We start from the raw sequence: 26828 nt of genomic DNA on the forward strand, positions 1-26828 counted from the left end.
AGTTTCAGCAACAGCTGACTTGGGGACGTCTGGGGCAGAGCAGCTGGGGTGCTGTTGGGTTGCTCCAGTAGCACCGCTCCTCGGCGCTACTGGACCAACCCAGCAGCACCTGGGGCAGAGCAGCTGGGGTGCTGCTGGGTTGGTCAGGTAGTGCCCAGAGCGGTGCTGCGGGACCAACCGGCAGCGCCCCAGCTGCTCTGCCCCAGGGTCCACAACAAAAGCCTGGTCTGCTGGGGGGGGGGGCACACTAGCTGCGCCCCCCCCCCAGCAGACCAGGGACACAGGGAGCAAAGCGGCAGCGGGGGGTGCCTCAGAAGCGCGGGACCCCGCCGCGGCTGCGGGTTTGCTCGCGGTGTCCCTGGTCTGCTGGAGACGGTCCCCAGCAGACCAGGGGCACCAGGAGCAGCTTTTCTCACCCCGGAGGTCCAGGTGGCTGACCGCTGCCTGTGAGCTCCGGGGCGAGAAAGCCCCGTTCGTAAGTGCGGATCCAACATAAGTCGGATCCGCGTAAGTCGGGGACTGCCTGTACATTCAAGTTTCACAGTTTTATAGTAACAAGTTTTACAGTAACAAAATATTACTGAACTTATTTGTAGTAATCTAAGAACATTGTCAGAAGCTTTTTTTTTTTTTAAAGTGTATCTTTAAATTGACTTTTCATGTAATTATTTTCAGTTTCTATCAAGTCAACTCAACAATAAAATCTCGGGCCCACACTGATGTAATATTTTGCAAGGGAAAAAATTAAAGAGGAAGACTTTGGTCTGTGACTTAAATCTGAACAGCAGCGCAACAATAATTTTTCTAGGAAAGATGCACTTGTGAGAATAAAGCATATCAAGAGTTTCTCTCTCTAAAGGAGAGAGAAAATGAACCTGACATTTATTAGTACGCATGAAGGTATTTCACCTTCATTTGCACTCATGGAAATAGGATACCTTTTATTATCTTAAAAGGAGATTGTTATTTTTGCATGGATCATTTTCCCTAATTGCCACACATATATAGTAAGTAAACAACATAATAAAGCTCTATCTCTGAAACGTGAATGTTTTGAAAAATATCACTCAATCATTTTACTTACTTTAAAAGAAAAGTGAATAGCAGATTCGGGAGGATAAACAATGAAGTGTCTTAAGGTAAAACCAAAACCTTGCGACGTCCTTCTTAACATAACTGTTTTTGGACCAGGCCAAGAGAATGTTTCTTCTTCCTCTGATGGTGATACAACTTCACTCTGCTCTTTTCCATCTTTATGTTTTGACACCTAAAACAGATTTTTAAAAGTACTAGGTGAGAAAAAAAAGCTGTACATTCTATTTTTTTTTTTTAAACAAGACACTCCATCTTCAAGAAACAGAATTTACAAAACAAAATATACACAGGATCATTTTAGCAAGCTGTAAGTTTTCCTAATACACTAAGACTGAGAATATATTTAAAACTGTGTGAAACTATATTTACCTCAGAAAGTCAATCAAAAAAAATCAAGTGCCAGTGTTTAATAATTTGTACTCGACTCATCTAGGGAGATCCATACAGAGTGATAATAGAGATGTAGCCATGTTAGTCTAGTCTAGCTGAAACAAAAAACAGGACTATGTAGCACTTTAAAGACTAGCAAGATGGTTTATTAGGTGATGAGCTTTCGTGGACCAGACCCAGGAAATGGGTCTGGCCCACGAAAGCTCATCACCTAATAAACCATCTTGTTAGTCTTTAAAGTGCTACATAGTCCTGTTTTTTGTTTCATACAGACTGAAAATCTTGTCTAACATACTTTACTCAAGTACAAATACTGATCTGCTTCCTTTGTCCCTGCTGGGAGTCAGGTATTTACCCAGCATACACATACATACATATATGGTACACAGACCATTCTGTCCTGACCTGTATGTCACATTAGAATGGCCAAACAGGGTCAGACGAACGGTATCCCAATGTCTGAAAGTGGCCAGTGCCAGATGCTTCAGAGGGAACGGGCAGAACAGGGAAATATATTGCGTGATCCATCCATATAGGCCCAGCTTCTAGCAGCAATCAGAGGCTTAGGGAAACCCAGAGCATGCAGTTGTCCCCTTGGCTGTCTTGGCAAATAGCCACCAATGGATCTATCCTTCATAAACTTATCTAATTGCTTGTTTTCACCAAGCTATACTTTTGGACTTCATAATGTCCCCGGCAATGAGTTTCACAGGTCGGTTGTGCATTGTGTACAGGAAGTATTTCTTTATACTTGTTTTAAACTGCTGCCTAGTAGTTTCATTGGGTGACCTCTGATTCTTGGGTTATAAAAAAAAGGAGTAAATAATACTTCCCTGTTCACTTTCCCCAAACCATTTATGATTTTATAAACCACAACCATATTTCCATCCCCTCTCCCATTGTCTCTTTTCTAAGCTAAATAGCCCAAGTCTTTTTAATCTTGCCTTGTATGGAAGTTGTTCCATATCCCTAATGATTTTGGTGTCCTTCTCCACACCTTTTCCAATTATAAAATATCTTTCTTGAGATGGGGTGACCAGAACTGTATGCAGTATTCAAGATGTACAAAACCATGGTATGCCCACAACAGCAGTATATTTTCTGTCTTATTAACTATCCTTTCCTAATGGTTCCCTACAGTGTTACACTTTATACAGTATTACACTTCCACTGGATTTTGGGCAGATGTTTTCAGAAAATAGTATGCAGTGACTCCAAGATAGATAGATAGATATCTCGATATCTCTCTCTCTCTGTCATCCTGCGGAGAGGAGGGGGGAGAGAAAGGGGCATTATGTGTCTCAGTGTGTCCCACAGCCCCTCCCTTTGCCTGCAGCCCCTACCTCCGCCCTCAGCCACACGGCTTCTCCCCTACCCTGTGCTCCAGGGAGCCGCGAGCCACACAGCCTCCCCCCTCCCCGGTGCTCCGGGGAACCACAAACACTGTGACCTCCCACCTTGTCCCTCCCCCATATTTGGGGAAGGGGGAAAGCTGCGCAGCTTCCAGCTGGACCCGGCCCAACCACCATCCGGCGGCTGGGGCAAAGAGAGCCGGGCCTGCCACAGTGAGGCCTCAGCCTCGCTCAGCTCAACTCCCCTCCCCTCCCCCCTGCAGCATCCAGAGGGAAGAGAGACAGGCTGGGCAGGGGAGGGGGAGGGAGGAGAGAGATTTGAGGGGGAGGTGAAGGGGAAGGAGGTAGAGCTGGGGCTGGCTAGGCCTCCCCCCCTTCCCGACAGTGGCTGGGCTAGGCCTGGCCAGGCGAGGCCTCAGCCTGGTCCCTCCTCCTGGTGAAAGAGAGCAGAGCCAGGGCTGGTATGGCCTTGGCCTTGCCCAGTGGCAGGAAAGAAGTTCCAGGGTTGGCCTGGCCTCAGACTGTCCCCACTCCCAGTTATGGTTGCCCGATGGTTTAACCAAAAATACCGAACATTCCTCCCCTACTCCCTCCAAGAAAAAGGGGAAAAAATTCTGTTGAAAAACAGGGGGGGGGGGGGAGGGCAAAGTTTGGGGGGGGAGGAAGGACCCAGAGCGTTATTAAGCAAAAAAAATTTTTAAAACTGCATGGCCCCTTTAAGAACAGGAGGGGCTGAGCTCTGCCTCTCCTAAAAGGCTGCTGGTGGCCATCTTGCCTCCCTCTCTGCTCCGCCAGACAGCTTCCCTGCAGAACCAGGTAAGCAGCATGGAGGAGAGCAGGGGGAGGGCTGGGCCAGATTGCTGAGTGTGTGTAGGGTTGCCAGGAGTCCGGTATTCACCCGGACAATCTGGTATTTTTGCCCCCTGGCCCGGGAAGGGAGGGGGCGGGGAAATCAGAACATAACCGACATTTCAGGTGTCCGGTATTTTCTGAATTGTTTTACCAGACAGGAGCCGAAAATACAGGAGTGTCCGGGTCAATACCAACACCTGGCAACCCTACCCCCAGGGCCAGGGTGAAAGCCAGGCCCAGCATGGCTTCAGCCTGGTACGACTTCACCCCAACCCCTCCCGGCACCTTAGGATAGGGGGAGAGCCAGAGAAGTCTCAGGCCCACCCCAGTGGTCAGGGGAAGGAGAGCCGGGCCAGCCCCAGCCCCTCCCTGGCAGCCAGGGGGAAAAGCCAGGCATGACCTCACCCCAGCTACCCTCCCCAGTGGTAGGGCCCAAGAGCCAGGGCTGGCTTGGGGGTGGGGGTGGGGGGCTGGGGCAGCCTTGAACACTCCCTGGCAGCTGGTGGAGGAGGAAGAGCCAGGGATAGGGGCAGAGGAAGAAGAAGGGTAACATCAGACCCTCCCCAGCAGCTGGAGGGAGCAGGGACAGAGCTGGGGCCAGGGTGGCCTCAGCCCCGGCCAAGAGAGGGGTTGGTGAGTATAGCGAGCACCCTAATCATAGGTATATATTGGGGATTCTGTTTTCTAACAATAAATTTCATCTGCTGTTGTTGCCCAGTCACCCAATTTTGTGAGATCCCTTTGCCATTTTCACAATCAGCTTTGAGCATAATGTGTAATTTTGTATCACCTGAAAACTTGGTCTCCTTACTGATTATGCCTTTCTTCCAGATCATTTATGAATATGTTCAACAACACTGGTCCCAGTACAGATTTTGGGGGAGCCCACTATTTACCCCTCTCCACTGTTAAAGCTCTCAATTTATTCCTACATTTTTTTCTTTAACCAGTTATTGATCTCAGGTGGACATCCTTATCCAATGACTGCTTGCTCTGCTTAAAAGCCTTTCATGAGGGATCTTGCCAAAGGCTTTCTTAAAGTCCAAGTGCACTGCATCCCATAGATTACCCTTAACTACATACTTGTTGACCAGTCGAAGATTTCTAATAGATTGAGGAAGCATGATTTCCATTACAAAGCCATGCTTCTTCCCCAATATATCATACAACTTGTGTGTCTGGTAATTCTCTTCTTTACTTCATAGTATGCTCAGAATTGGTATTCTGAGAGCAGCAGTAGCTTCTGAACCTGATCAGTTATTACTTTTTAACCTCTTCACTTCCCTCCAATTATCACACTCCATCTGACAAAACTAAACATGCAGGCCCATCTACACTGGTTCACAAGTTAAATATTCTGTCCCTGAAAAGGAATTACACAAAGTGTAGACAAAAGCAAATCTAATTTCTGCTTTACACAACAACATGTAGAGCAGTGTGACAAAAGAAATGAAAAAGCCATTTCATTTGTTAGTCTACTTGATATAAATTTAGTCTTTTGCTATTCAAGAAAATACTGGCAAACTGTTTTGGAGTTCATTCCTAGAGAGTGATTCACCCCCACCAACGTCACCCAAAATTATACAAGTAGCAAAGTTAAAATACCATCTGCTGTAAATTACACCTCACCCTCCCAAGCATTAAAAAACCATGTTTTTAAGAATAATCCTAAATATTTATGTAGATTTCATATAACTATATGAACTATAGTTCAAATTATGCAGTTTTGTTAAATTATATATCATTTTATCCCTTCATGCAGCTGCATCTTCAGGCAGGAATCCTTTATTCATAATGACATCCACTTGTGATTTTCCAAGCCAATGCCACTTCATGCTTATTTACCTCAAAGCTGAAGTGAAAATGTTTTTTTTTTTTTTTTTTTTTTTTTTTTTTTTAAGTGTATGAAACCCTATGAGGCCTCCAAAAAGGATCTAATCTTCTCTGTCTGCTTTGGGTATTTGATCTGGAAATCATTCAGATTTTTTTTTTCAATTAGTAAGACAACCACACAGTTTAAGTGTAATATGAAAACTGTATCTATTAGATTAAAAGTGGGCTAGGTCTCCAATATAAACACTTTTCTGTACTCATTTTTAATCTATAGGAATTAGAGAGATTAGAATTAACCGGAATTGGAGAGAAGAATGGTAAACTGTCCAGGGAAGAGAGGTTTCTGCATGAGCTATTTTCTCCAAGAAATATGAATGATAATAGTCCTCACATCACACTTCACCTGTGGCTGAATCGATTGTGGGGAATTAAATATGAAAATTCTTCATGCTGTGAGTCCACTGAAGTCATTTGTATATTGTTTGTTATTTATTATTCTGATAATAGTATCTACATCAAAGAAAACATACGTTTTAAGGAGAATGAGAGAGACTGGGGTGGCCATTTGAGAACTTTACTGAGAAGCTCTCTTCCCAAGCATAAAGGAAAGTCATGGCAGAATGTGAGCAATGCTTGTAGGAGAAGTGTACAAGTGGTTGCTAAAGGTCAGTCTCACCAGCAGAGTGAATGGGGGGGTGGGGCAAATGTCGTAAGAAGTTATCCTGGCAACTGGAACCTAAGTGATGGAGTACACAACAAGTGAAGATAGGAAACCTGTGGTTGGCATGGTAGAAATGGGTAATCCAAGAGGGGATGAGGTGACCACACAAGACAAAAAACTTAGAGACAGGCTTAATTAAGGTATTCAACCTTTTAGTATAGCTATCAAGTTAGCTTTTAAAACACTTCACTATATCATTTTACTACATAGTTTCGGTATTATGGATGAAAGCGACTAGTCAACTATCCAATAACCATGTCTCTATCAGAGAGAGGCAGCAAGAGCGGAGCAGAAGCCGGTGCTGGGGGGAGCCGGATTAAAAGCTGGTTGCCAGGCCTCCAGCACCATCTCCACAGATGGGCAGGGGAAGCAGAGACATAGTGGGGGACCAGGAGTGAGCTGGGAATCAGCTAACTCCCAGCTCATGCCCAGTCCCCCCCCCCCCCTCACTGCATATGTGCTTTTTAAATGTATTAAGAGCCTGGCAGATCTTAATAGATTTAAAAGGCAGAACCGCAGCGGGGTTAGCTCCTGGGACAGGGAGATTGCCAAGCCGCAGTGGGGTTGTTCCCCCTCCCCACATCCATCAACTAATCGACTAGTTGATTAGCTGATTAAATGCCATTTAACATCCTTATTTTGTATGTGATTTTTTCTCCAATTCAATCAATTGAGCTATATAAACAAGGCTAATAAATGCTCTCAAAAAGTGTCTTACATGCTCATGAAAAAAAAAGAGAACTAATCCAAGAGAGACAGAGCTGGTCTGATCCCATTAACTGAGCAAACAGTACTTTAACCACTGGCCTCAGAACACTGGAAAACTCTTCAGTACTAAATTTTTCAAGACAATGCAGAAATTCAGTTATTTAACTCCCATATAATAGTGTAGAGATACAAGTCAATTTTGTACAGAACGTGGTACATTTGAAAACTTTTGAGCAGGCAAATAGAAATAAGAAAAAAAATCAGTTACTACAGAGAATTCTCTTCTAGGTATCTGCCTCCTGGGTCTTACACACACACACTCTGAAAGCCTGATTGTCATATTTGAGGTCAGGAGGGAATCCCCTCCACCCAGTCATATTGAAAGATACCCTGGGGGGTTCTTTTGCCTTCCTCTGCAATATTTGGCATGGGTCACTTGCAGCTTTGAACTAGTGTAAATGGTGAATTCTGTGTTATTTTAAACCATGATTCGAGGACTTCCATAATCCAGCCAGAGATTGGGGGGTCTGTTTCAGGAATGGGTAAGGTTCTGTGACCTGCAATGTGCAGAAAGTCAGACTAAATCCGGGATGGGCAATAATTTTTGCTTGGAGGCCACTTAAAAAAAATCTGAAGTAGCCCCAGGCCACCCTGGAAGAGGCAGGGCCTAAATGGGAAGGGGCGGGGCTACCCCACCCCGAGACCATGATTGGCCTGGGGGCGAGGGAGCTTCTTTGTCCCCCTTCCCACTAGGCTCCCAGGGTGGGGGGGGAGACCAGAGGAAGCTTCGCACGCTCCTCCTTGCCCCCAGGCCAATAAGGGCCTGGGGAAAACAGTAAGCCTTCTCCCATCCTGCGAGGAGCACGTGGCACTTTGAAGCACTGCAGCTCACAGGGCCGGGACAGGGCAAAGGAAGCTTCACGCAGCTCCCCTGTCCCCAAGCCCTGATTGGCCTGGGGGCAGGGGAGTGCATGAAGCCTCCTCTGCTCTCCCCCCAACCTGCAAGCAGTGTGCGGCACTGCTCACAGAACAGAGAAGGCTTTGGGTGCTCCCCCTCCCCCAGACCCTAATTGCTCTGGGACCAGGGGAGCAGCAGGTCCTCCGCGGGCTGGATCAGGCCCACAGAGGCCCTTTTGCCCACCCCTGGACTAGATGATCAGGATGTTTCCATCTTACTTTGAAGTCTATGAAATATGTTAGACATGTATTCACAGACCACCTACAGCAATAGCAGTGTAAGGTTTTCCATGTAGCCACGCCATCTGAAAGGACAGATTGCATGGGTGGGGAAAGGTAAGAGACCTGCCAATAATGTGTCTGAAAATATCAATTACAATGACAGCAGCACTCATGTCACAAAACACAATTTGTTTCACCCAAATAACCATCAGATAATAGCAATTTTCAGGCACTTCTCTAACCAGAGAAGGATCTGAACTAGGTAAGGTCTACACTAGGAGGCAACGTTGAACTAAGGTATGCAACTCCAGCTACATGAATAGATGTCCATTAGATCAAGTTGCCATGGCATCTCCTCTGCCTGGGGTGGCGGGGAGAGAAGAAAGAGGGATGTCAATGGGAGAAACTCTCCCATCAATTGCTTTATGCTTCTCCATCTGGTGGAGGACTGGCATTGATGAGCATGCATTCAGTGATCAGTTTAGCTTAATCGATTTTTGGGGGGAGAGAGTTCCCTTCAGCACAGATCTCCTGGTAAGTGTAGACAACGCCCAAGTTACAAGTTAAAAACTCTGTGTCACATTATTAGCCCAATGAACCAGACACACACACATACACGCACGCATTCCCTAAAAATCACACCCTATCCACTCAAACCTCCCTCTTTAGAAAAAGCTTTTTGAAAGGAAAAGGAGGAAGTTTTCCAATATAAAATTAAGCTGTATGATACACAAGAGAGAGAAAAAAAAACACATACAGGAAAGCAATTATGTTGATTTCTATAGACTAGAATGACTTACTAAGGGCAGAGCTCCTACATGTTTTTACTTGTGAATTGAATAAATATTATTGTCATGTAGAAGTTAAGAATACACAAATGTGTCATTTCCTAAAGGTGACTTCACTCTGAAGAAGCTTCACTTATAGTTACATAATGAATCATTTGTGGTCATTAAATGTAAGTTCTGACAAACTCAAAGACTATTTTGTAGCATACACCTTAATAAAGCTGTGTGTCTCTGTTTCATTTTAAACAGAAGTTAAATCCCTGAATTTCTATGGATTATCCAGTCAAACTCAACCAACAAAACAGATAAGAGCTGAACCGTCCAAGTTTAAGTACCCTTTCCCTAAAGAGTTCAAAAGACATTTCTAGTGCTGCGAGAAAGGAGGTTTTTTTCCAAATCTCAAACTATTTCCTTTTCTGTAAAGTTACCATAAAACACGAGATGCTGAAGTTTACAGTAAATATTTCTCCTTTATTTCACCTTGAATATTTCATTTAATAATAAATACAGTACTCTTTTCTGAACTGTGAAGATATCTACAGACTGCAGGATAGACAGACTCTTAATAGGTTAGTATCATGGAAGCCCAACAAGCTGTGCATCAACATTAAACAAGATTAAAAGACATACTTAATGTTTTGAAATAAAAATAAAATATTTCATATAAAAAAAACCCTAGAAAATATTCAGCTATTCAGACCATCTTCATACAATAAAGTAGACCAAATAAAGAGCACAAACCTACTTTACAAATTATTAGCTGGTTACCATTAAGCTTCTGTGCACTTATTACAGTTAGTCCTGTCTGGCTTTGATAAAGGCATGGAAGACTGCAACAAAAAAATCCTAAATCCAGAAAAATCTTCCATTTGGCTTACTTCCCAAACTCTCAATACACCTCTCTTTCTCTTCATATAGAACTCAAACATTGTCTGGACAACTAACCACCACCAAACATATGTTAACAATTGCCTTAAAAATATGAAAGAGACTTTATATTAAAGGATGAACACTAACCAATTAATCCTCAGAACAACCCTGCAAGTATTTAGCTGCTAGCATAAAAGTTTAAATACTATGGATATTAATCCTCAGAACAACCCTGCAAGTATTTAGCTGCTAGCATAAAAGTTTAAATACTATGGATACAACAACAGTCATTTGTGGTAACTTTTTTGACTCCAGCTGAGGTTTGCAAAATCACTTGGGTTGTGTGTTGACGTGTCTTTGTTGAAGTAGTAGACAAACTGTAGCATATTGTGTGATGGGCTGGTCACAACCCTGACTGCATGTTAGTTTATATAAAACAATAAAATATTACGGGAGACTACTTACAGTGTAAATTAATTCTCTGAATGAAGGTACAAGTAAATACCAGAAAAATCAAAAGTTATATTACTTATTCTTTAGGTGCATGTCTGATCTATTACACACATACACAGGGAAAGATTTTTAAAGGGGACAAATATGAATTAGGTGCCAAACTTCTATTTCTTCTCCCTCTTTCTATGGGAGTTGAGATCCAGATGCCCTGTGTACCTTCCAAAATCTCTCCCAAAATTAAGTTAAACTCTATTCAATGTTTCATGGCTGATGATTAATACATAGGATCAGATCACTGCAATTCAGCAAGTCATGTTACGTATGGGAAGATTAGGAGGTCAGAGTCAAACCAACTCTACCTAAGCTTTTGGCGACACAGTACCCACATCAAAGCATGGCCATGGCAAACACACTCTGGAAGAGTGAAGAGAGTAAGATTCCTCCTGCATTTCCCCTCCATGCCAGAAGAAGTGTCTGACTCCTGCATAAACATGCATGGCTGAGAGGACAGATATTTCCTGTGTTCTCTCCCTATCCCAAGTTGTTCAGGACAAACAATTGTTGGTGCAGAAGAGCTCTTGAAACCACCATCTGCAATGCTAGAATTCTGGGCTGGGAAGCTACCTCCTCCTCATGCATTCACATTCTAACTTGGGACGTGAAAGTGTAATTGTATACATGGTTAACCAATGAGCCCAGTCACAGTCCATCCCCACAAGCTGCTCCCTTTGTATCAGAGGCAGTGGGGAAAGAGGGGTGGTAGGAGCCAGTGTATGTAAGGAGCCAACTTAAAAGCCAGTTCTCCACATGCACAGGCTCCCAGGAAGCTGACTTCCTCTCTACTCCTGCATGGAACCAATGACATTTTCAGCGGTTACATGTTTACTTTAATAAATACATTTTAACATCCCTAATTCTAACACTGAATGGACTGACAGAGGGTTTAGTTCAAGTAAACCCAATACATTCACTGTGGAAACTCACAGAAATGGCACCTTCCACTAGTCTCTAGTTTTACAATCAGCAATTTGAACAAGTGTGAATTTTGCTCCCCATGGAGGAATACCGTTTTATAGCCAAAACAAGTGTATCAATTTATCTTTTTTCAACACTTCTCTAACACCCCAATGAGTTGCAACTTAAGAACAGAAGCTAAGAAGGGACAAAGCATTTCTAGGACCTTATTGCCTCTTACTTTGTCTCATTCTTTCGTTGTACTTCCCTGTCTGTCTCGATTCATCTGTTCTCTCTTGTGTTACTTAGACTGAAAGCTTTTTGTGGCAGAGATCATCTTTGTAACCTAAGTTTGTACTGTGCCTAGCATTAGGGATTCCTGACCAAGAGTAAGGATCCTTTTTGCCATGGTAAGACCAACAATGTTACTCTTACGCTTTTTGTAAATTTGTCCACTACAGTAGAGACAAAGAGGCTCTCGATCTCACATATTTCATATTGTGTTTTGTGTTCTGAAAGTCACGGTTAGAATTAGGGATGTAAAATCCCTTTTAATTGGTTAACCAGTTAAACGTAGTATTAAATACTACATTTAACGGGAGAATGGTGGAGCTCTGCTGGTCCTGTGCGAGGCTGCTGCTTCTGGCCCTTAGCAGGTCTATTGGCTCCATATCTATGCGGGTTGGAAGCCAGCAACCCTCCACCCATGGCAGGCCTAGGTACCAGTTAACAATTACCTGGTGAGCATCACACACACTAAGAGCCATGCTTATTGGGTAACTCGTTACATGTTCATATCCCTAGTTAGGACTGGTTTCTGAATTTTACCCACACTATTCTGTTAACTCCATTTACCAACTAACCTTGTTTAAAGCCTTTTAAGTGCAAACAGAAAGTCCTTGTAAATGTTACCCCATGTATAGCCTTGGAAGCTAAAATAGTCTATTCAGAGAAAAGCTATAGCTGGACCAGCAGTATTGCAGACTTTATGGCACACCTCTACGAATCTGCTTGTGAAGATACTCCAGCATACTCCGCTGTTGACTTTTCTGTTGAGACTATCACAAAAAGTGATAACTGCAGTAGACAGTTCTATGATATGGACATATGTTTGTTGGTGTGCTGAGATCAATCCCTTCTCTCACACGCAGAAAGTCAGACGATATAAGATGGTAATATCTTTCAGATACTACTGATCTGGGCTTAATTTCAGACAGCATCCCCAAAATGAAAGTCTCCTATGCAGGATTATAAATCCCCAGAGTCATCGACAGACCTCAAATAAATTTCATGCTCCATATCTAACTTTGTAAATACTTCGATAGGCTGCTTCCTATCTATGTCCCCTATTTTGCACAAGCGTTGAAATCAGCAGCACCGAATAGTGTGGAACAGCATAAAACAATGTTGAGCCTTGTGCCTCTATGGCTCCTACAGTGCTTAAACCCAAAAGGGAGAACCATTCGTTCTCCTAAATGTTTATATCTGAGCATCTGTCACTGTGCCAGCAGTCCCTCTAAAACGGTCAGAGCTTGGGGAGGACCCAGAAGACTAACACTACGTTTTTAGCAGGTTTTATGTCCTCTGGGGTCTCATTTTAAATTTGTATATATATTTGTATTGTGTTTAAACATTTTTTGTAAGCCGCCTTGAATATTTTAAATAGAGAGGTGGGGTAAAAAATATTTAAATAAATAAATAAAACAAACAACACATCCTGTCAGATCATACCCTGTATGGTAGAGAGCAAAGATTAAGTCCTTTACAGTCAAGCACCTCCAGAGAGCTGATCATTCTGGCTGACATTAGGGCACAGAAAAGTCACTTAGATGAAAAATAAAATCTTATGGTATAGCAAGATAGTCTTTAATATATGCAAAGGTCCATTTCTTGAGAAATCAGAACCCTCCCATTTTTCATCTAATAAAATGTATTAATCCAGTTTAAGATTCAAGTATGGGAAAGATGAAATCCCTGCCTAAGAAGTGGGTACAAATTCAAACGCACCAGGGATATTTATTTTCTTTCTTTTGCTGGAAATTAAATATGTACCTCTACTCACAAATCACAAAAATAAAGAAAAAAAATACTGCACAGCAAATGAATGACTGACAAAACTGTAACACAGGAGTACATAATGGTCACACTGGATCAGATCAATGATACATCAAGCTCAGTATTCTGCCTTCAGACACCCGACAGTGCCAGATGCTCCAAGAGGGAATGAACAGAACAGGACAATCTATGAAGTGATACATCCCCTATAGATCAGTCCCAAGCTTCTGGCAGTTAGAGATTTAGAGACCTGGAGCACAGTGTTGCACCTCTGACCACCTTGGCTAACAGTAATTGATGGACTTATTCTCCACAATAAAATCTCTTTTGTGTTTTTTTGTAATGTCTTGTAATTAATGTGTCCATTCACAGACCAATGCCAGACCACAGTACTAAAAAAACTTAAAATTCCATCTAACGTTGGTCAAAAAATTGTTAAAAAGAAAGAAATTAAGGTCTTCCTAGTTTTATTATCGCTTCACTAACATAGGCCTCCATTCTTTAACAGCAACATCCTCTTTAAAAATTGCTAAGAAAGGAAACATCTGCTGGACTGGTAGCACATCAACAGCAAAACGTGTCAGATCTGAGCTTGTTAGTTAAATTCTTTATTCAGCAGTGAAGGTATTGCTGTTACCAACAGGTAACCTCACTATCTGATGAAGAGTCTCAATACCAAAAGAGGTTTCCAGCAACAATACTTGCAAGGGTAAAAGGAAAAGGAATCAAACCCTCCAGAGGAATAGCTAATAAAGCCTTCCAGGTGGCTCAACAGAAATGACTTGCCTAGTGGGGCTGCTTGTCACTAGGGATATTAGTGTATAATCGTGTAAACGAATTAACTGATAAGCATAGTGGACACTGCATCAGAGGCAACAAAGGGGGGGGGAAGGGGAGAGGCAGGAGCTGGTGCCTGTGAGGAGCCAACTTTTAAGCCAGCTCTCCCCACATTCAGGCTCCAAGGAGCTGCCTACCCTCACACAGAGATCAGGGGGAGCCAGTTTAAAAGCACCATATCAGAGGCAGCCACAGGGGCGGGGGCGGAGGGGAGGGAATAGGCAGGTGGGATGCCTACATAACATATTTTATAGAAAGGTTTTCCATTTCAAGCCTAAGCATTTCACAATAAGATAAGTCATTAGCCAAACACTGAGAACACACTTTTCACAATGTTTGAGACAACAAGAAAGCTAAGAGAATCAGACTAACAATTCCAAACCCACCACTGCCCATACACACAAAAGAGCCAGCCTATCAAAGTTTGTTTTCAGTCACACTGTACACCTAAATTACTTTAAATCAAGATTGGATGTTTTCCTAAAATATCTGCTCTAGGAATTATTTTGGGGACATTCAATGGTCTGTGTTATACAGGAGGCCAGACTACATAATGACAATGGTTCCTTTGGTTTTGGAATCTATGAATTATACTGTTCTTGAACATTGAGGCATTAAAAAAAACTGTAGGCATAAAATCTAGTGCTTAAAACACTCTTTAAAAATATAACATCTTTTTAAAGACAGATTATACAGTAAGAATTTAAGAACTTCACACATACAAAATCAAGTTTTTATACACATACATACAATACAGGCATTTCATGCTCTCTATGTTGCATCTCAGTTACAAGCTAATGTTGTACAGAGACTATATTAAGACTATTACATTAAAAACTACAGCTATTAAGTATATGACCAACTCAAAAAGTTAACTGATTTTTTAAAAAAATCATAATTAATTACATTGTAAAACAAAACACCAATTGAAATTTACTAAATATTTTGGGTGGTTTTCTACATTTTCAAATATATTAATTTCTATTACAACAGAATATGAAGAGTGCAGTGCTTACTTAAATTTTGACTAATTAGTTGCACTACTAAAATGATAAAAAAATAATATCTTTCAGTTCACCTCATACAAGTACTGTACGGCAAACTATCATGAAAGTGCAACTTACAAATATAGGCTGTTGCGACATAAGTGCACTCCAAAACAAAACAGACTTCTTGATCAGACTATGCTAAGACAAACAAGTTTGTTTACATTTATGAGAGAATATGACCTACTTATTTAAAATGAAACCTGAAAGTAAGAACAGGTGTTCACATGGCACTTTTGTAGCTGGTGTTGCAAGGAATTTACATGCCAGATGCGTTAAATGTTCACATGCCTCTTCGTGCTTCCGCTACCATTCCAGAGGACATACTTCAATGTTCATGGTGCTTGTTTAAAAAAAAAAAAAAAAAAAAAAAAAGTCTTGTCTTAAATTTGTGACTTAACTCCTTAAGGGACAATTGCATGTCTCCTTTCTGTTTTACCTCTTTCTGCCACATATGTGCGAGTGTCTTGGATGAGGACTCAGCACATGTTTATTTTAAGCACACTTCCACAGCAGATTTGACACAACGTAAGGAAGGTACCAATACAAGATTTCTAAAAATAGCTACAGCACTTGGCCCAAAGTTTAAGAATTTGAAGTGGCATCCAAAATCTACAGAACAAAACCACCATAAAAGAAAAGCAACTTTCTGCTGGTGGCTTCTCATGCATGTTCATTTTCATCACCTGTATCAATTTGTTCTGCTTTTAATTGTTATTGAGCAAATCTCTTCAGCAGCATGTATGTATTAAGGACTAGTCGACTATCCGATAAGCAAATGCTTATCAGATAGTTGAGTTGACTAGTTGCTTCCCCCTCCCCTTTTACTGCTTCTATAAGATAGAGGCAGCAAAGGGGGGAGGGAAAGAGGAGGTACTTCAAAGCGGCAGTGCCGCACGGAACCTGGGAAGGGCTCCATGCGGTGCTGCTGCTTTGAAACACAGCCACGTTTCAAAGTAGCAGTGTCACGTGGAACCTAGGGTCAGCTGGGGACTCCCTAGCTGACCACAGGTGCCATGCGGCATTTCCACAGAACCTGGTGTCAGCTGGGGAGTCACCAGCTAACCCCAGGTTCTGTGGAAGTGCCACAGGTGGAGCCCAGAATCACCTGCGGAGTCACTAGCTGACCCCGAGTTCCGCAGAAATGCCACAAGGAGCCCCGAGCAGCTGGGGGCACCCCAGGTTCAATGGAAATGCTGCATGGAGCCCAGGAACTGCTGGAAAGTCCCGAACTGACCCTGTCTCTGCGCAGCATTTCAAAGTGGCAGAGCTACATGGAGCCCAGGTTCAGCAGGGAACTCTGAGTCCAGGTGCCATGCAGGCGCTTCCACTTTGAAATGCACAAGAGCTCCCACTAGGGACTCTTGTACATTTCAAAGCAAGTATGCCGTGTGCATTTCAAAGCACGTGGAGCCCGGAGTCAGCTGGACTTCCCACTGGCTCAGGCTGCATATGGAGTTCCAAATTTGAAATGCACAATAGATCGCGCTGCGGCTCTTGTACATTTCAAAGGAGGAACAAGGAAGTCCTATCGACTAGTTGACTAGTAAATTAACCGATATTTAACATTCTTAGTATGTATACCCTCTGGAACAGTGGTTGAAGCATGAAGGGACACGTGACTCTTCAGCATATCTGGCATGCAAATATCTTGCAATGCGAACACCTGTTCTTACTTTCAGGTGATGACATAAATAGGGAACAGGCAGCATTATGTCCCGCAAATTGTAACCAAACTTGTTTTTCTGAGCGATTGGCTGAACAAGAAGTAGAACTAAGTGAACTTGTAGGTTCTAAAGTTTTACATGATTTTATTTTTGAATGCAGTTATTTTGTACATAATTCAACATTTTTAAGTTCAGCATTCATGATAAAGAGATTGAACTATAGTACTTGCACTAGGTGAATGGAAAAAATACTGTTTTTACAGTACAAGTATTTGTAATCAAAATAAATATTAGGTGAGCACTGTACACGTTGTATTCGGTGTTCTAATTGAAATAAATTGAAAATGTAGGAAACAGCCAAAATATTTAAATAAATGGTATTAACAGCATAATTAATCACAATTTTTTAATTGCCTGACAACCCTCGCTAAAACATGGCCATTCTAACTTCTCTAGATAGGCAATGGAAGGGCAAAAAACCCTTTTGACAATTTTTGTCCTTAGAGAATATTGCAAACAAAAACATAGACTACAAAAACATAAAAGTATATTTTCTAAGGCCATCTTCATTAAAATGGGCATGTTGTACACCCAAATTTTGAACCCACCTTGGAATTCCAACTTTTCACACCAAGAGAGGTCAGGCGCCAGTGGCACCCTGTAATTCCTGAAACTTTTTCAATGAGCTGTGAGGTGGTCAGAACTAAGTTGCATATTTCCAATAGTCTGTGCTGAAGATGCTTCTCTAATAGCAGTCAGTGCTGAGGTGTTAAACCTATACTTGAGACTCCATTCAGGAAATATCTATTGTAACAGTATACTGTTTTAATAAAATATATTTGCTTATTTATAAAGCAAGCCTACTTGTATTTGCATGAGACACTCTGTTTTTTGAAGTGTTTATGTTGCCAAGTTATTTTCCAGTATTTACAAACATCAAACAGTACTTTTGTAAAAGGGATGTCAATGGTTAACGTTATTAGCTGATGTTTGCTAGTTACCTGGCAGCCTGCTCCTCTCTCCCCAGCTGGGGCACTACAGTCAGGGTGGAATAGCCCTCCACCAACAGCAGGCCCACAGCGCCACTGCATCATGATCCAGCCCCCTTGGTCCAACCCCACCCCATGTAAGCAGTTAGCTGGTTAAACACTATGTTTAATTAAATGGGATTTTACCTATTTTGTAACAGGTACCTCCATCAATAGGGATTTCAACCATCAACTGTTGCCTTCAATGAATAATTGTAACCTTTTTATTTTTAAACTAAAGCAAATGTAATCAATATAAAAATCACTGTACAATATGAAAGATGAAAATATATGGTGTAGTTTTCCTGCAGAGGAAGTGGAGGAGACAGAATGCAAAATTATGATATGAAAATAATCAATTCAAAACACAAAAATTCCGAAATAGCTATCACCTGCAGTCATTACAAAAAGGAAATTAACAAACTTTGTTATTCTGTTGTCCTTGAGATTAACTAAGAACATGATTTTAAAAGCTCTCAAATTAATATGAACAAACTCTTTTAGGGAGTCTGCAGCGCAACAATCTCTGCAGCATTTCTGTATTTGAAAACTTATATGCAACATGATAGCTAGGCTATTGCACTGTTTCATTCTCTTTCCCCAAAATTACGACCTGGAAACAGAGTGAACTGCAATACATTATATGAAAAGAAAACCACAACACTACAGTCCATCCTATAATATACATAAAACAAGTCTCCTTTATATGCCTACTTCATTATATACTATAATGTAGTATGAAATTGAAAATATCCCTACTCCACCCATTCACTTTTTCAGGATTATTCTTTACAATGAAACCATGTGATTAGCTGCAATGAAAAAAATCCAAACTTATAGCAAACAAACATTCAGAAGCTCTGCTCCTCCATAAATTAATAGAGGTTGTTATATTGGGAGACTCATGGCCTAAGGATGTTAAATTTAGATTAATTAATTAATCGAATAGTCAATGGGATTTCCATCGACTATTTGATTAGTCTATAAGGACGCCTGCCCGGCTCTTGTAGAGTTCAAAAGCAGAAGCCCCAAAGGGAGTGCGGGACCAGCAGGGGACTCTCTGCGGCACCTCAGCCTTTAGCCCCTCAGCTTCTGGCCCCACACTCCCTGCAGGGCTTCTGCTTTTGAAATTTATATTTCAAAAAGCAGAATCTCAGCAGAACTGGAGCGACCAGAGACTGTTTCAGTCCCTGCTCACACCGTTTCCTGCTGTGCCTCTACTTTCCTTGCCCTGCTCCTGCTCCCCCCCCCACCTTGCTGCCTCTCAGAGAGGCAGCAAAGGGGGGGAATTGACTAGCCACATCACTAGTTGACTATCCAACAAGCTTATGCTTATCAGATAGTTGACTAGTCGGTTACATCCCTATCATGCCCCAGTGGGCCTGGGTTCTTTACTTTCAATGTATGGTCTCTTGAATGTTTGTGAAGAGAGCAAAATAAAATAGTCTTACTTTATTCAAAAGCAGCTCCTCTGATCAACTACAGAAAAGGTATTGGTCAATTCAAAAATACTTGTCTAGGCAGTTCACCTTTGCCAGAAAGTAGATAGAAAAACTTCAAAGACAAGTATGCATGTTAAAGGCTAAGGAAATTTTGTTTTCCTGTAGGAAGACATGGAGGAACAGTTCCTTCACCTCACCGTTAAAGAATTAAGTGAGGTACAGTTAGTGCTGTTTCTTTTGGCAATGTGTGGAAAGTGACAGCTTCTTTAGGTCACACTATACTGATTTTTGTTTCTGAGACTGTCTATGTATACCAATTCCTTGTAACACTCATATTTCACTGTGAATATTAAAATACATTTCAAAAGACAAAATTAAGTCCTCAAAAAGCAGCTGCGAGTGTTATGGAGTCCATTAGGGAGATCATGGATGCTGTGACTTTTTGGGACCGCTGAGATTTCTGCAGAGGCCCCAGGGCCACCAGAGCAACTTGGGCAGCCCTTTGGCCAACCGCTGCTGCTGGGGCAATCTCAGACCACTGTACTCCACCCTCCTGCAGCAGTAGGAGTTTGGGTGAAGCAGGGAATTGGGCTGCAGTCTCTGGATGGTGCTTACCTCTGGTGGGGGGGTCCCTGGAAGTGGCAAAATGTCTCTCGGAGCCTTGGCAGAGACCAGCCAGGCAGCTATACATGGTGCCTCTGCCCACAAGTGCCACCCCCACAGCTCCCAATGACCAAAGTTCCTGGTCAATGGGAGCTGTGGAGCACACTTCTGCATAGGAGCTGAGGGACATGTCGGCACTTTTGGGGAGCTATATGGAACTATCTGGGAAGCGTGCAAGCCCTTCCAACCCTATTCCCTTCTAAGCACCAGTGAGAGGCCCAGGCTACCGACCCTCCTAGAGCACCTATGGCACCCTTGGGATACCACTACCCAAAAGCACCCAAGATTTACCAGGTACGTAGGACAAGTCATGGGCCGTAAAAGTATCCGTGACTAAAATACAGCTTTAATTACTAGTCCTGTCAGAAAGTCTGGAATTCGTTAACAGTGGGATAAATCATCATAGAATCATAGGAGTGGAAGGGAATTTGAGAGGTCATCTAATCTAATTCCCTGCACTCTTAGCAGGACTAAGCATATTCAATGTAGACCCTGGTAAGTGTTTCTTCCACCTGCTCTTCAAAATCTCCAATGACTAATATTTCACAACCTCCCTAGAAAATGTATTACACTGCTTAACCACCCTGACAGTTAGCAAGTTTTTCCTAATGTCCAACCTACCTAAATCTCTTTTGCTGAAATTTGAGTCAATTGCTGCTTGTCCCGTCATCAGAAATTCAGAACAAGTTTTCTCCTTCCTTGTAACAATCTTTGATGTACTTAAACCATTACGTCCCCTCTGAGTCTTTTCTTTTCCAGACAAAACAAACCCAGTTCTTGCAATCTTCCCTCTTGGGTCACGTTTTCTAGTCCTTTACTAATTTCTGTTGCACTGCTCTGGAACTTCTCCAATTTGTCCAGATCTTTCCTGAAATGTGGCACTCAGAACTGGACTCCAGTTGAAGCCTAATCAGTGCAGAGTAGAGGAAGAATTACTTCTCATACCTTACTTACAACAGAACTTTCACTACATCCCTGAATGATGATTATTGTTATTGTTTTTCTCCCCTCATTGAGAGCTGGGCCTACCCTGTCCTTGACTTTCCTTTTGCTGCTAATGTATTTTAGTACATTATCTTGTTATGCTTTATGTCTCTATCTTGTTGGATCTGATTTGGTGCCCTGACCTCTCTTATTTTTGTCCATATATACTTGTGTTATTTATTTATATTGATTCTCTGTAATGTGATGCATTTTCCACATTTTCTAGGACTTCTTTATTATTATTATTATTTTTAGATCACTGGCGATCTCCTGGTTAAGCCAGGGTGGTCCCAGGCCATACTACCAGTCTTTCTTATGCAGTGGGATATTTTTCTTGTGTACCCTTAATAAGGTGTCTCCGAAAAACTACCAACTGTCTTAAATTGTTTTTCCTCTTAGATTTGCTTCCCAGGGGATCCTACCTACCAACTTCTTGAGTTTACTGAAGTCTGCCTTCTTGCCAACCATTGTCTTTATACTGCTGTTTTCCCTCTTGACCACTTTCATGCAAGCTGCCTTCTGCTTTCAAATTCTTGACCAGTTTCTCCCTATTTGTCAAAATAAAATCTAGAACCTCTCCCTTGTAGCTTTTTCCACACTCTGAAATTAAAAATTTATTCCCAATATACTGCAAGGACTTGCTGGATAATCTGTACCCTGCTATGTTATTTTCCCAAAAGATGTCTGAGTAGTTGGAAGTCTTCTATCACTACAAAGTCCTGTGCTTTGGGTGATTTTGTTACTGTAATAAAGCCTCATCCACCTCTTCTTATTGGTTAGGTGATCTGTAATAGATCCTTATCATGAGATCCCACTTGCTTTTCACCCCTTTTATCCTTACCAAGATACTTTCAACAAGTCTACCTCCTACTTCCATCTTAACCTCACTGCAAGTGCATACATTTTTAATATGAGACAACACTTCATTTTCCCTGCCTGACCTTCCTGAACAAACTGTACCCTTCTATACCAATATTCCAATCATGTGTATTGTCCCACCAAGTCTCTGGTATGCCAACTATATCACTGTTGTGCTTATTTACTAACACCAAGTATCTCCTGCTTATTCCCCCTTCTTCTTGTGTTAGAAATCTAAAATACTGATTTCATTCCTCCTCCCCTCAAGTATAATCTATTATTCTGATGGAACAATTTGGAGATGCATACAATACAAACAGGCTTGCATGTAAATCTGTTTCTAGAAGGCACAAATCTCCCACATGATATAAGCTTGCCATCTGCTACCCGCCTTCCTCCCCCCCCCCCCCCGCCCCCACTAATCCTTAAATTTTGCAATCATGTGGAAGTTTTAAACAGTCTGTGCATCTCCCACTGTTGAAACTATCCATCTCCCTGGAGATTGATGTAGTCATACATGATGCAGAAAGGAGCAGCAGGAGGTCTCAGTGCACAATGAGAATGGGGTGATTTTAAGAAGTGGGGGGGGACCCAAAAAGTAGCCCAATAAAGAAGGAAAAAGGAGAAAAAATTCTGTCAAGCACTTTTTCTATGTTAAATTAAAAATTAAATTTGACAGCTTTCAAGTGAAGCGATAGGTGTCACCATGTGAAACACACTGCCATCATCATCATGATGCAGGGCTTGTGGTAAAAACCCTAACTTGAAGTCAAAGAAACGACGCAGATTTATACCAGCTAGGGATTTGTCTCTATAGGTTTACGTGTGTCAAACAATACATCATCTAAAGTATAAATTAATATACACATACACAGTATGTACTCAGAATATTCAACCTAACAAAAGTAAAAACTATTACAGATCCACAGGAGACCCAGGGAATGAAAATCTTGGGAGATTTAAAGCAACACAACCATTAGACAGACTTCCACTCCACTGAATTAAAGAATAGATGATTCCACAAAGTATTTGTTCCTCAAAACAGGCTAAGGACAGTAATTCCTGTTCACACTAACTTTCATTTTTTAATACTGCCATAATGCTTTTTAGACACCCAATCCAGAGCAAAAAATATCCCTTGTCTTTCTCATATTAGTGTATTTTCCTGTCCTGGAAAAAAACTCAGGATGTTGTAATAGAAAAAAAGGCCTGCAGAAGTCAGATGCATCTTTTGCATTACGTTAATGAGTAAATGATTAATTACTCTCGCATTACATCAATGAGTACCTACTACATTAGTGATGAAAGTAACTTAAGTTTCCTACAGGTACTGTAGTATCACACCCCCAGGGCAGGGGGCAATCAAGGCAGGGAGTTGGTTGGAGGGGTGGGGGGAGGAAGAGGTGATACAACAGCACCTGTGTGAAATTGAATCATCCGGTGTAGTGTGGGATGCCTCAGAACAGTAGTCTATGGAGAAAGGGTTCAAGAGTCGGTGAGGAAGGTCTCAGGACAGGGAAGTGGGAGGGGGGGTTAAAATCAGGGCAGGGAGCTGAAGGTGGGAGGTACAGGGATGAGTGTGGGCAGGGCAGGAGCACTATCAGAGAGTGTGAGTGGGCTGCAACTGCACATATTGAGTCACTGTTGCTCTTTTCGCTTCCTGGTAGGGGAAGGGGAAGGAGAAAGTGCACAGACTGCTGCATTCCTCCTATGCACCTCCCCTGGGCAGCCAGGAGCAAGAGGAAGGCATACAAGCTGTGCACTTTCCCCTCATTCCCTGAGAGTTGAGGGAAGAAGAGCAGCAGAGTTCTAGGTATGTGCAGCTGCAGCCCTCCTGCCTTCCCTAAAAAGTGCTGGTGGAGAGAGGGTTGAGGCACCCTCAGATAGAAGAGATGGGGGCGGCGCATATCCCCAGCCAGCTACTTTCACCTTAGCAAGGCAGCCTACAATAGAGCCCTGGGAGCCCAGATGGGAGCAGCTACAGCTGAGTGCCCCAGCTGGACAGCTTTTTGTTGCCAGAGTGCCGCACCAGAGAGCACTGGCTTACTTTCATCTCTTGAACTAACCTAGAAAAGCTTCTTTTTCTCTTGATATATTAAGTGGCTAGGAATGTTAGCGTGTAATTGAACAGTCATGTAACCGCATCAAATTTTAATGGTTATACAACTATTCTATAGTTCCCGAGGGTGGAGCTGGTATGGGATGTCAGAGCAGCCTCTGAGCAAGGGGAACTCGGACCCTCTGCAGAATAGACCCTCTGTGCTCAGGAGACGGCAGGCGGCATCACTGAGCCTGTGTTGGGGGGGGGGGACCTGTTTTTTTTAGCCACCTTCCCGCATCCATCTCCTTCCTGTCCTCCCCTCACCCCCACTACCTCCGTAGGAGGTAGCAGGCGGGGGCAGGCAGGAATGTGGAGCCAATACGCACAGAGAGAGTCAGTTTATAAGCTGGTTCCCTACACATATCACCCTCCATGCTGCTGCCTCTCTATGAGAGGCAGCAACGCGGGGTTGGGGAAAGGTAGGTGGATCCAGTGCTTTAAGCTGGCTCCCAGAGGCAGCAAGGGGGGAGGGGAATGCATGTAGTTGACAGGATTAACTGATAAACCCAGGTTCATCAGTTAATCTTGTTGTCATCTACACATTGACATCCCTGTAAGTGGCTATTCAGAACAAAAATATGATTATTCCTCTTAGTGTGCAAATCTACAGCCACCACACAGTCTGCATAATGGAACTGCCCTGAATTTCTACTGGGGTTAGGGGCTATGAAATTACACCTGTTCCATGGACCCCACAATAGTCTCAATACTGCAGTTGCCCAAGCTAGTACTGTGTTTTGCTCCCCATTCACAGGGTGTGGGAGGAATAGCTTAGATTTATGCAGCTGCAAATCCAGACAAGTAATCCAGCCTCCATCCATCTCCTTTCCCACCAGCACCCTCCTTAAACCCTATGAAGTAAGGAGCTTAAACAGAGCTTGGCTCAACAATGTACAGAGGGTGTAGTTCCCTAGGGGGAGCAGAGCTGCAATTGGGGCCATCCAATCCACAGAAAGAGAGACTTTCTTCTACAAAACACAACACAAAGACCCAGAGAAAAATTATCAATCAAGTGTGTTCACTAGGATGCACAATCAACAAAAGGATTTTAATTTCACTTACTAGAAAAGTTATGCAGCATTCCTCCATTTAAAAAAAATAAAATTAACAAAACAAGGCTTTTCACCAGTATTCAATGAAATTAATGTATTAGTTATGCTTAATGACCAAAACAAAAATCTTACTTCAAAATTTGAAAAAGCCTAATTTGTTTTAGAAAAATATTGTAAGCTAGCACAAGTAAAATTAATCTAATTGTAGCTTTTTGTAGACTGTGTGAATCCCTGCTTATTTTATTCTGCTTACTTTTGTCTACTGGCAGCCATAAAAACCAATACCCCACAGTTTGTAAGAAGATCAATCTATGATAGTCAGAATGTTTAAATAAAATGTGATAATTCCACCCCTTTTCTTTAGTCTTTTTGAATTCTGAAGTACAGGTAGCAGTTGTAAGCTTTGATTTGTGTTTGATAACTGAACTCTAAACAGGTGATTTCTTGCCTCCTATGAGCAAACTAGATTAGAAATCAAAATAGATTCAGAAATGTAATAAGACACTGTAGAGAATATAATGAGAACCGAAGAGAAAAGAGGCTCAATTATGTGTTTAGTTTATCTTAATAGAAACATTCATCATTTCTTGACAATTTAAGCACCTACAGTCCATTACTACCATAATGTAAAACGTTAGCTTTTTTGGTTGAGTCCTTGAAACCATAAGACATCAAGATTCCCCTTCCTTGAAATTCCCCACATTATGAAAGAACCTCCTGAGAAAACTCAGTTTCCTGGCAAAAAGCCCAGCTATGACGCACTTTCTTACATACATAAAAAGCTAGTAAAAAAAGGTAGTATTGGAGAGGTAAGAGAGCAAGCAACAAAGTTACATTTTCAACTGCAAATTACTAGATAAAAATATGGGCAAGAGTTAATCAAGCTGACTGTAAATATGAATAGTTCTCAATAGGTCTTACAGACTACTTTAGCACAGAAATGGAGACATTGACAGCTATTGTCCAAATCTGTATCTGTTAAAAAAAGTGATTTAATTAACACACAATATATCTGCTTAATTAAAAAGTACATCGGTATAAATAAGGTGTTCAAGACCATTTATAATTTTTTAAAAGGAGATGTAAGGGGCTAATGAAGCCTGTGTGTTATTTTTTAACCATCAAGATATCTATAAACTTATAGGTTTATACAAACAAATAGCAACATTTCCCCCCTACATTAGGCAGGAATGGTAGTGAAATATGTGCATTACCTCGAGTCCTATTTTTAGTGACTTGCATGAAGTCTGTCACAAAGTAAAACCAACTGCTCTGAAAATATTCTAACAACTAGATAAATAATGGGGGGGGGGGGAGGGAGAAATCACACTTTATATAAACAAACCCAACCATCTTCCAAAACCCATTCTATGGCTTCTCCTCAATTATGCCATAAAGTATTCTATTGGGCTCCATGTTGTCCCTGTTAAAAATTAGACTGTCTCCTGGAAGAATTCTAGTTTATATGCTTTAAAAACATAGTTCCATGTATCTTAACTTCATCTTGTAATGACAGGCAATTCTATCCTAAATAAAGGGAAACACTGTTCTCTTCTATCAAAATAGACAAGATAGTTGAAAGTAATGTTAGAGTAAATTATTTTTTTTTTACTTTTTAAAAATGGTTTTAGTGGTTTTTTTCCCCATTTCTCTGCTCTCTCAACTATCCATTATATGCTGCATTCTTTCTGCAATTTGCCATTAGCCCTTCAAAACTGAATCCTTTACCAGAACAGTTTACAGTCTGTTAAAAAAAAAAAAAAAAAAAAAAAAAAAAAGCAAGCAGATACAATAAAGCATACTTGATACACAACTGTTTACCATTTACAAAGGATTACTCTATGGTTAAAGGTAAGCCTTACTTTACAGATGTTTCTAACAGGATTCTTGGGGGATGGGG

General features: G+C 41.8%; 1 protein-coding gene across 3 annotated transcripts in view; it reads right to left on the bottom strand.

Annotated features, from left to right (window-relative positions):
• ARHGAP21 (Rho GTPase activating protein 21) overlaps nt 1-26828 on the bottom strand; it is a 203229-nt gene that overhangs the window by 129869 nt on the left and 46532 nt on the right. For all 3 annotated transcript variants that reach the window (XM_075922534.2, XM_014569653.4, XM_014569652.4), the window contains one exon: nt 1085-1267. In XM_075922534.2, the coding sequence (XP_075778649.2) occupies nt 1085-1267 (183 nt within the window). The remainder of the gene's footprint in view (nt 1-1084; nt 1268-26828) is intronic.

Source organism: Pelodiscus sinensis, chromosome 2 (assembly GCF_052426305.1).
Source record: "Pelodiscus sinensis isolate ZL-2025 chromosome 2, ASM5242630v1, whole genome shotgun sequence".
NCBI classification, from domain to species: Eukaryota; Metazoa; Chordata; order Testudines; family Trionychidae; genus Pelodiscus; species Pelodiscus sinensis.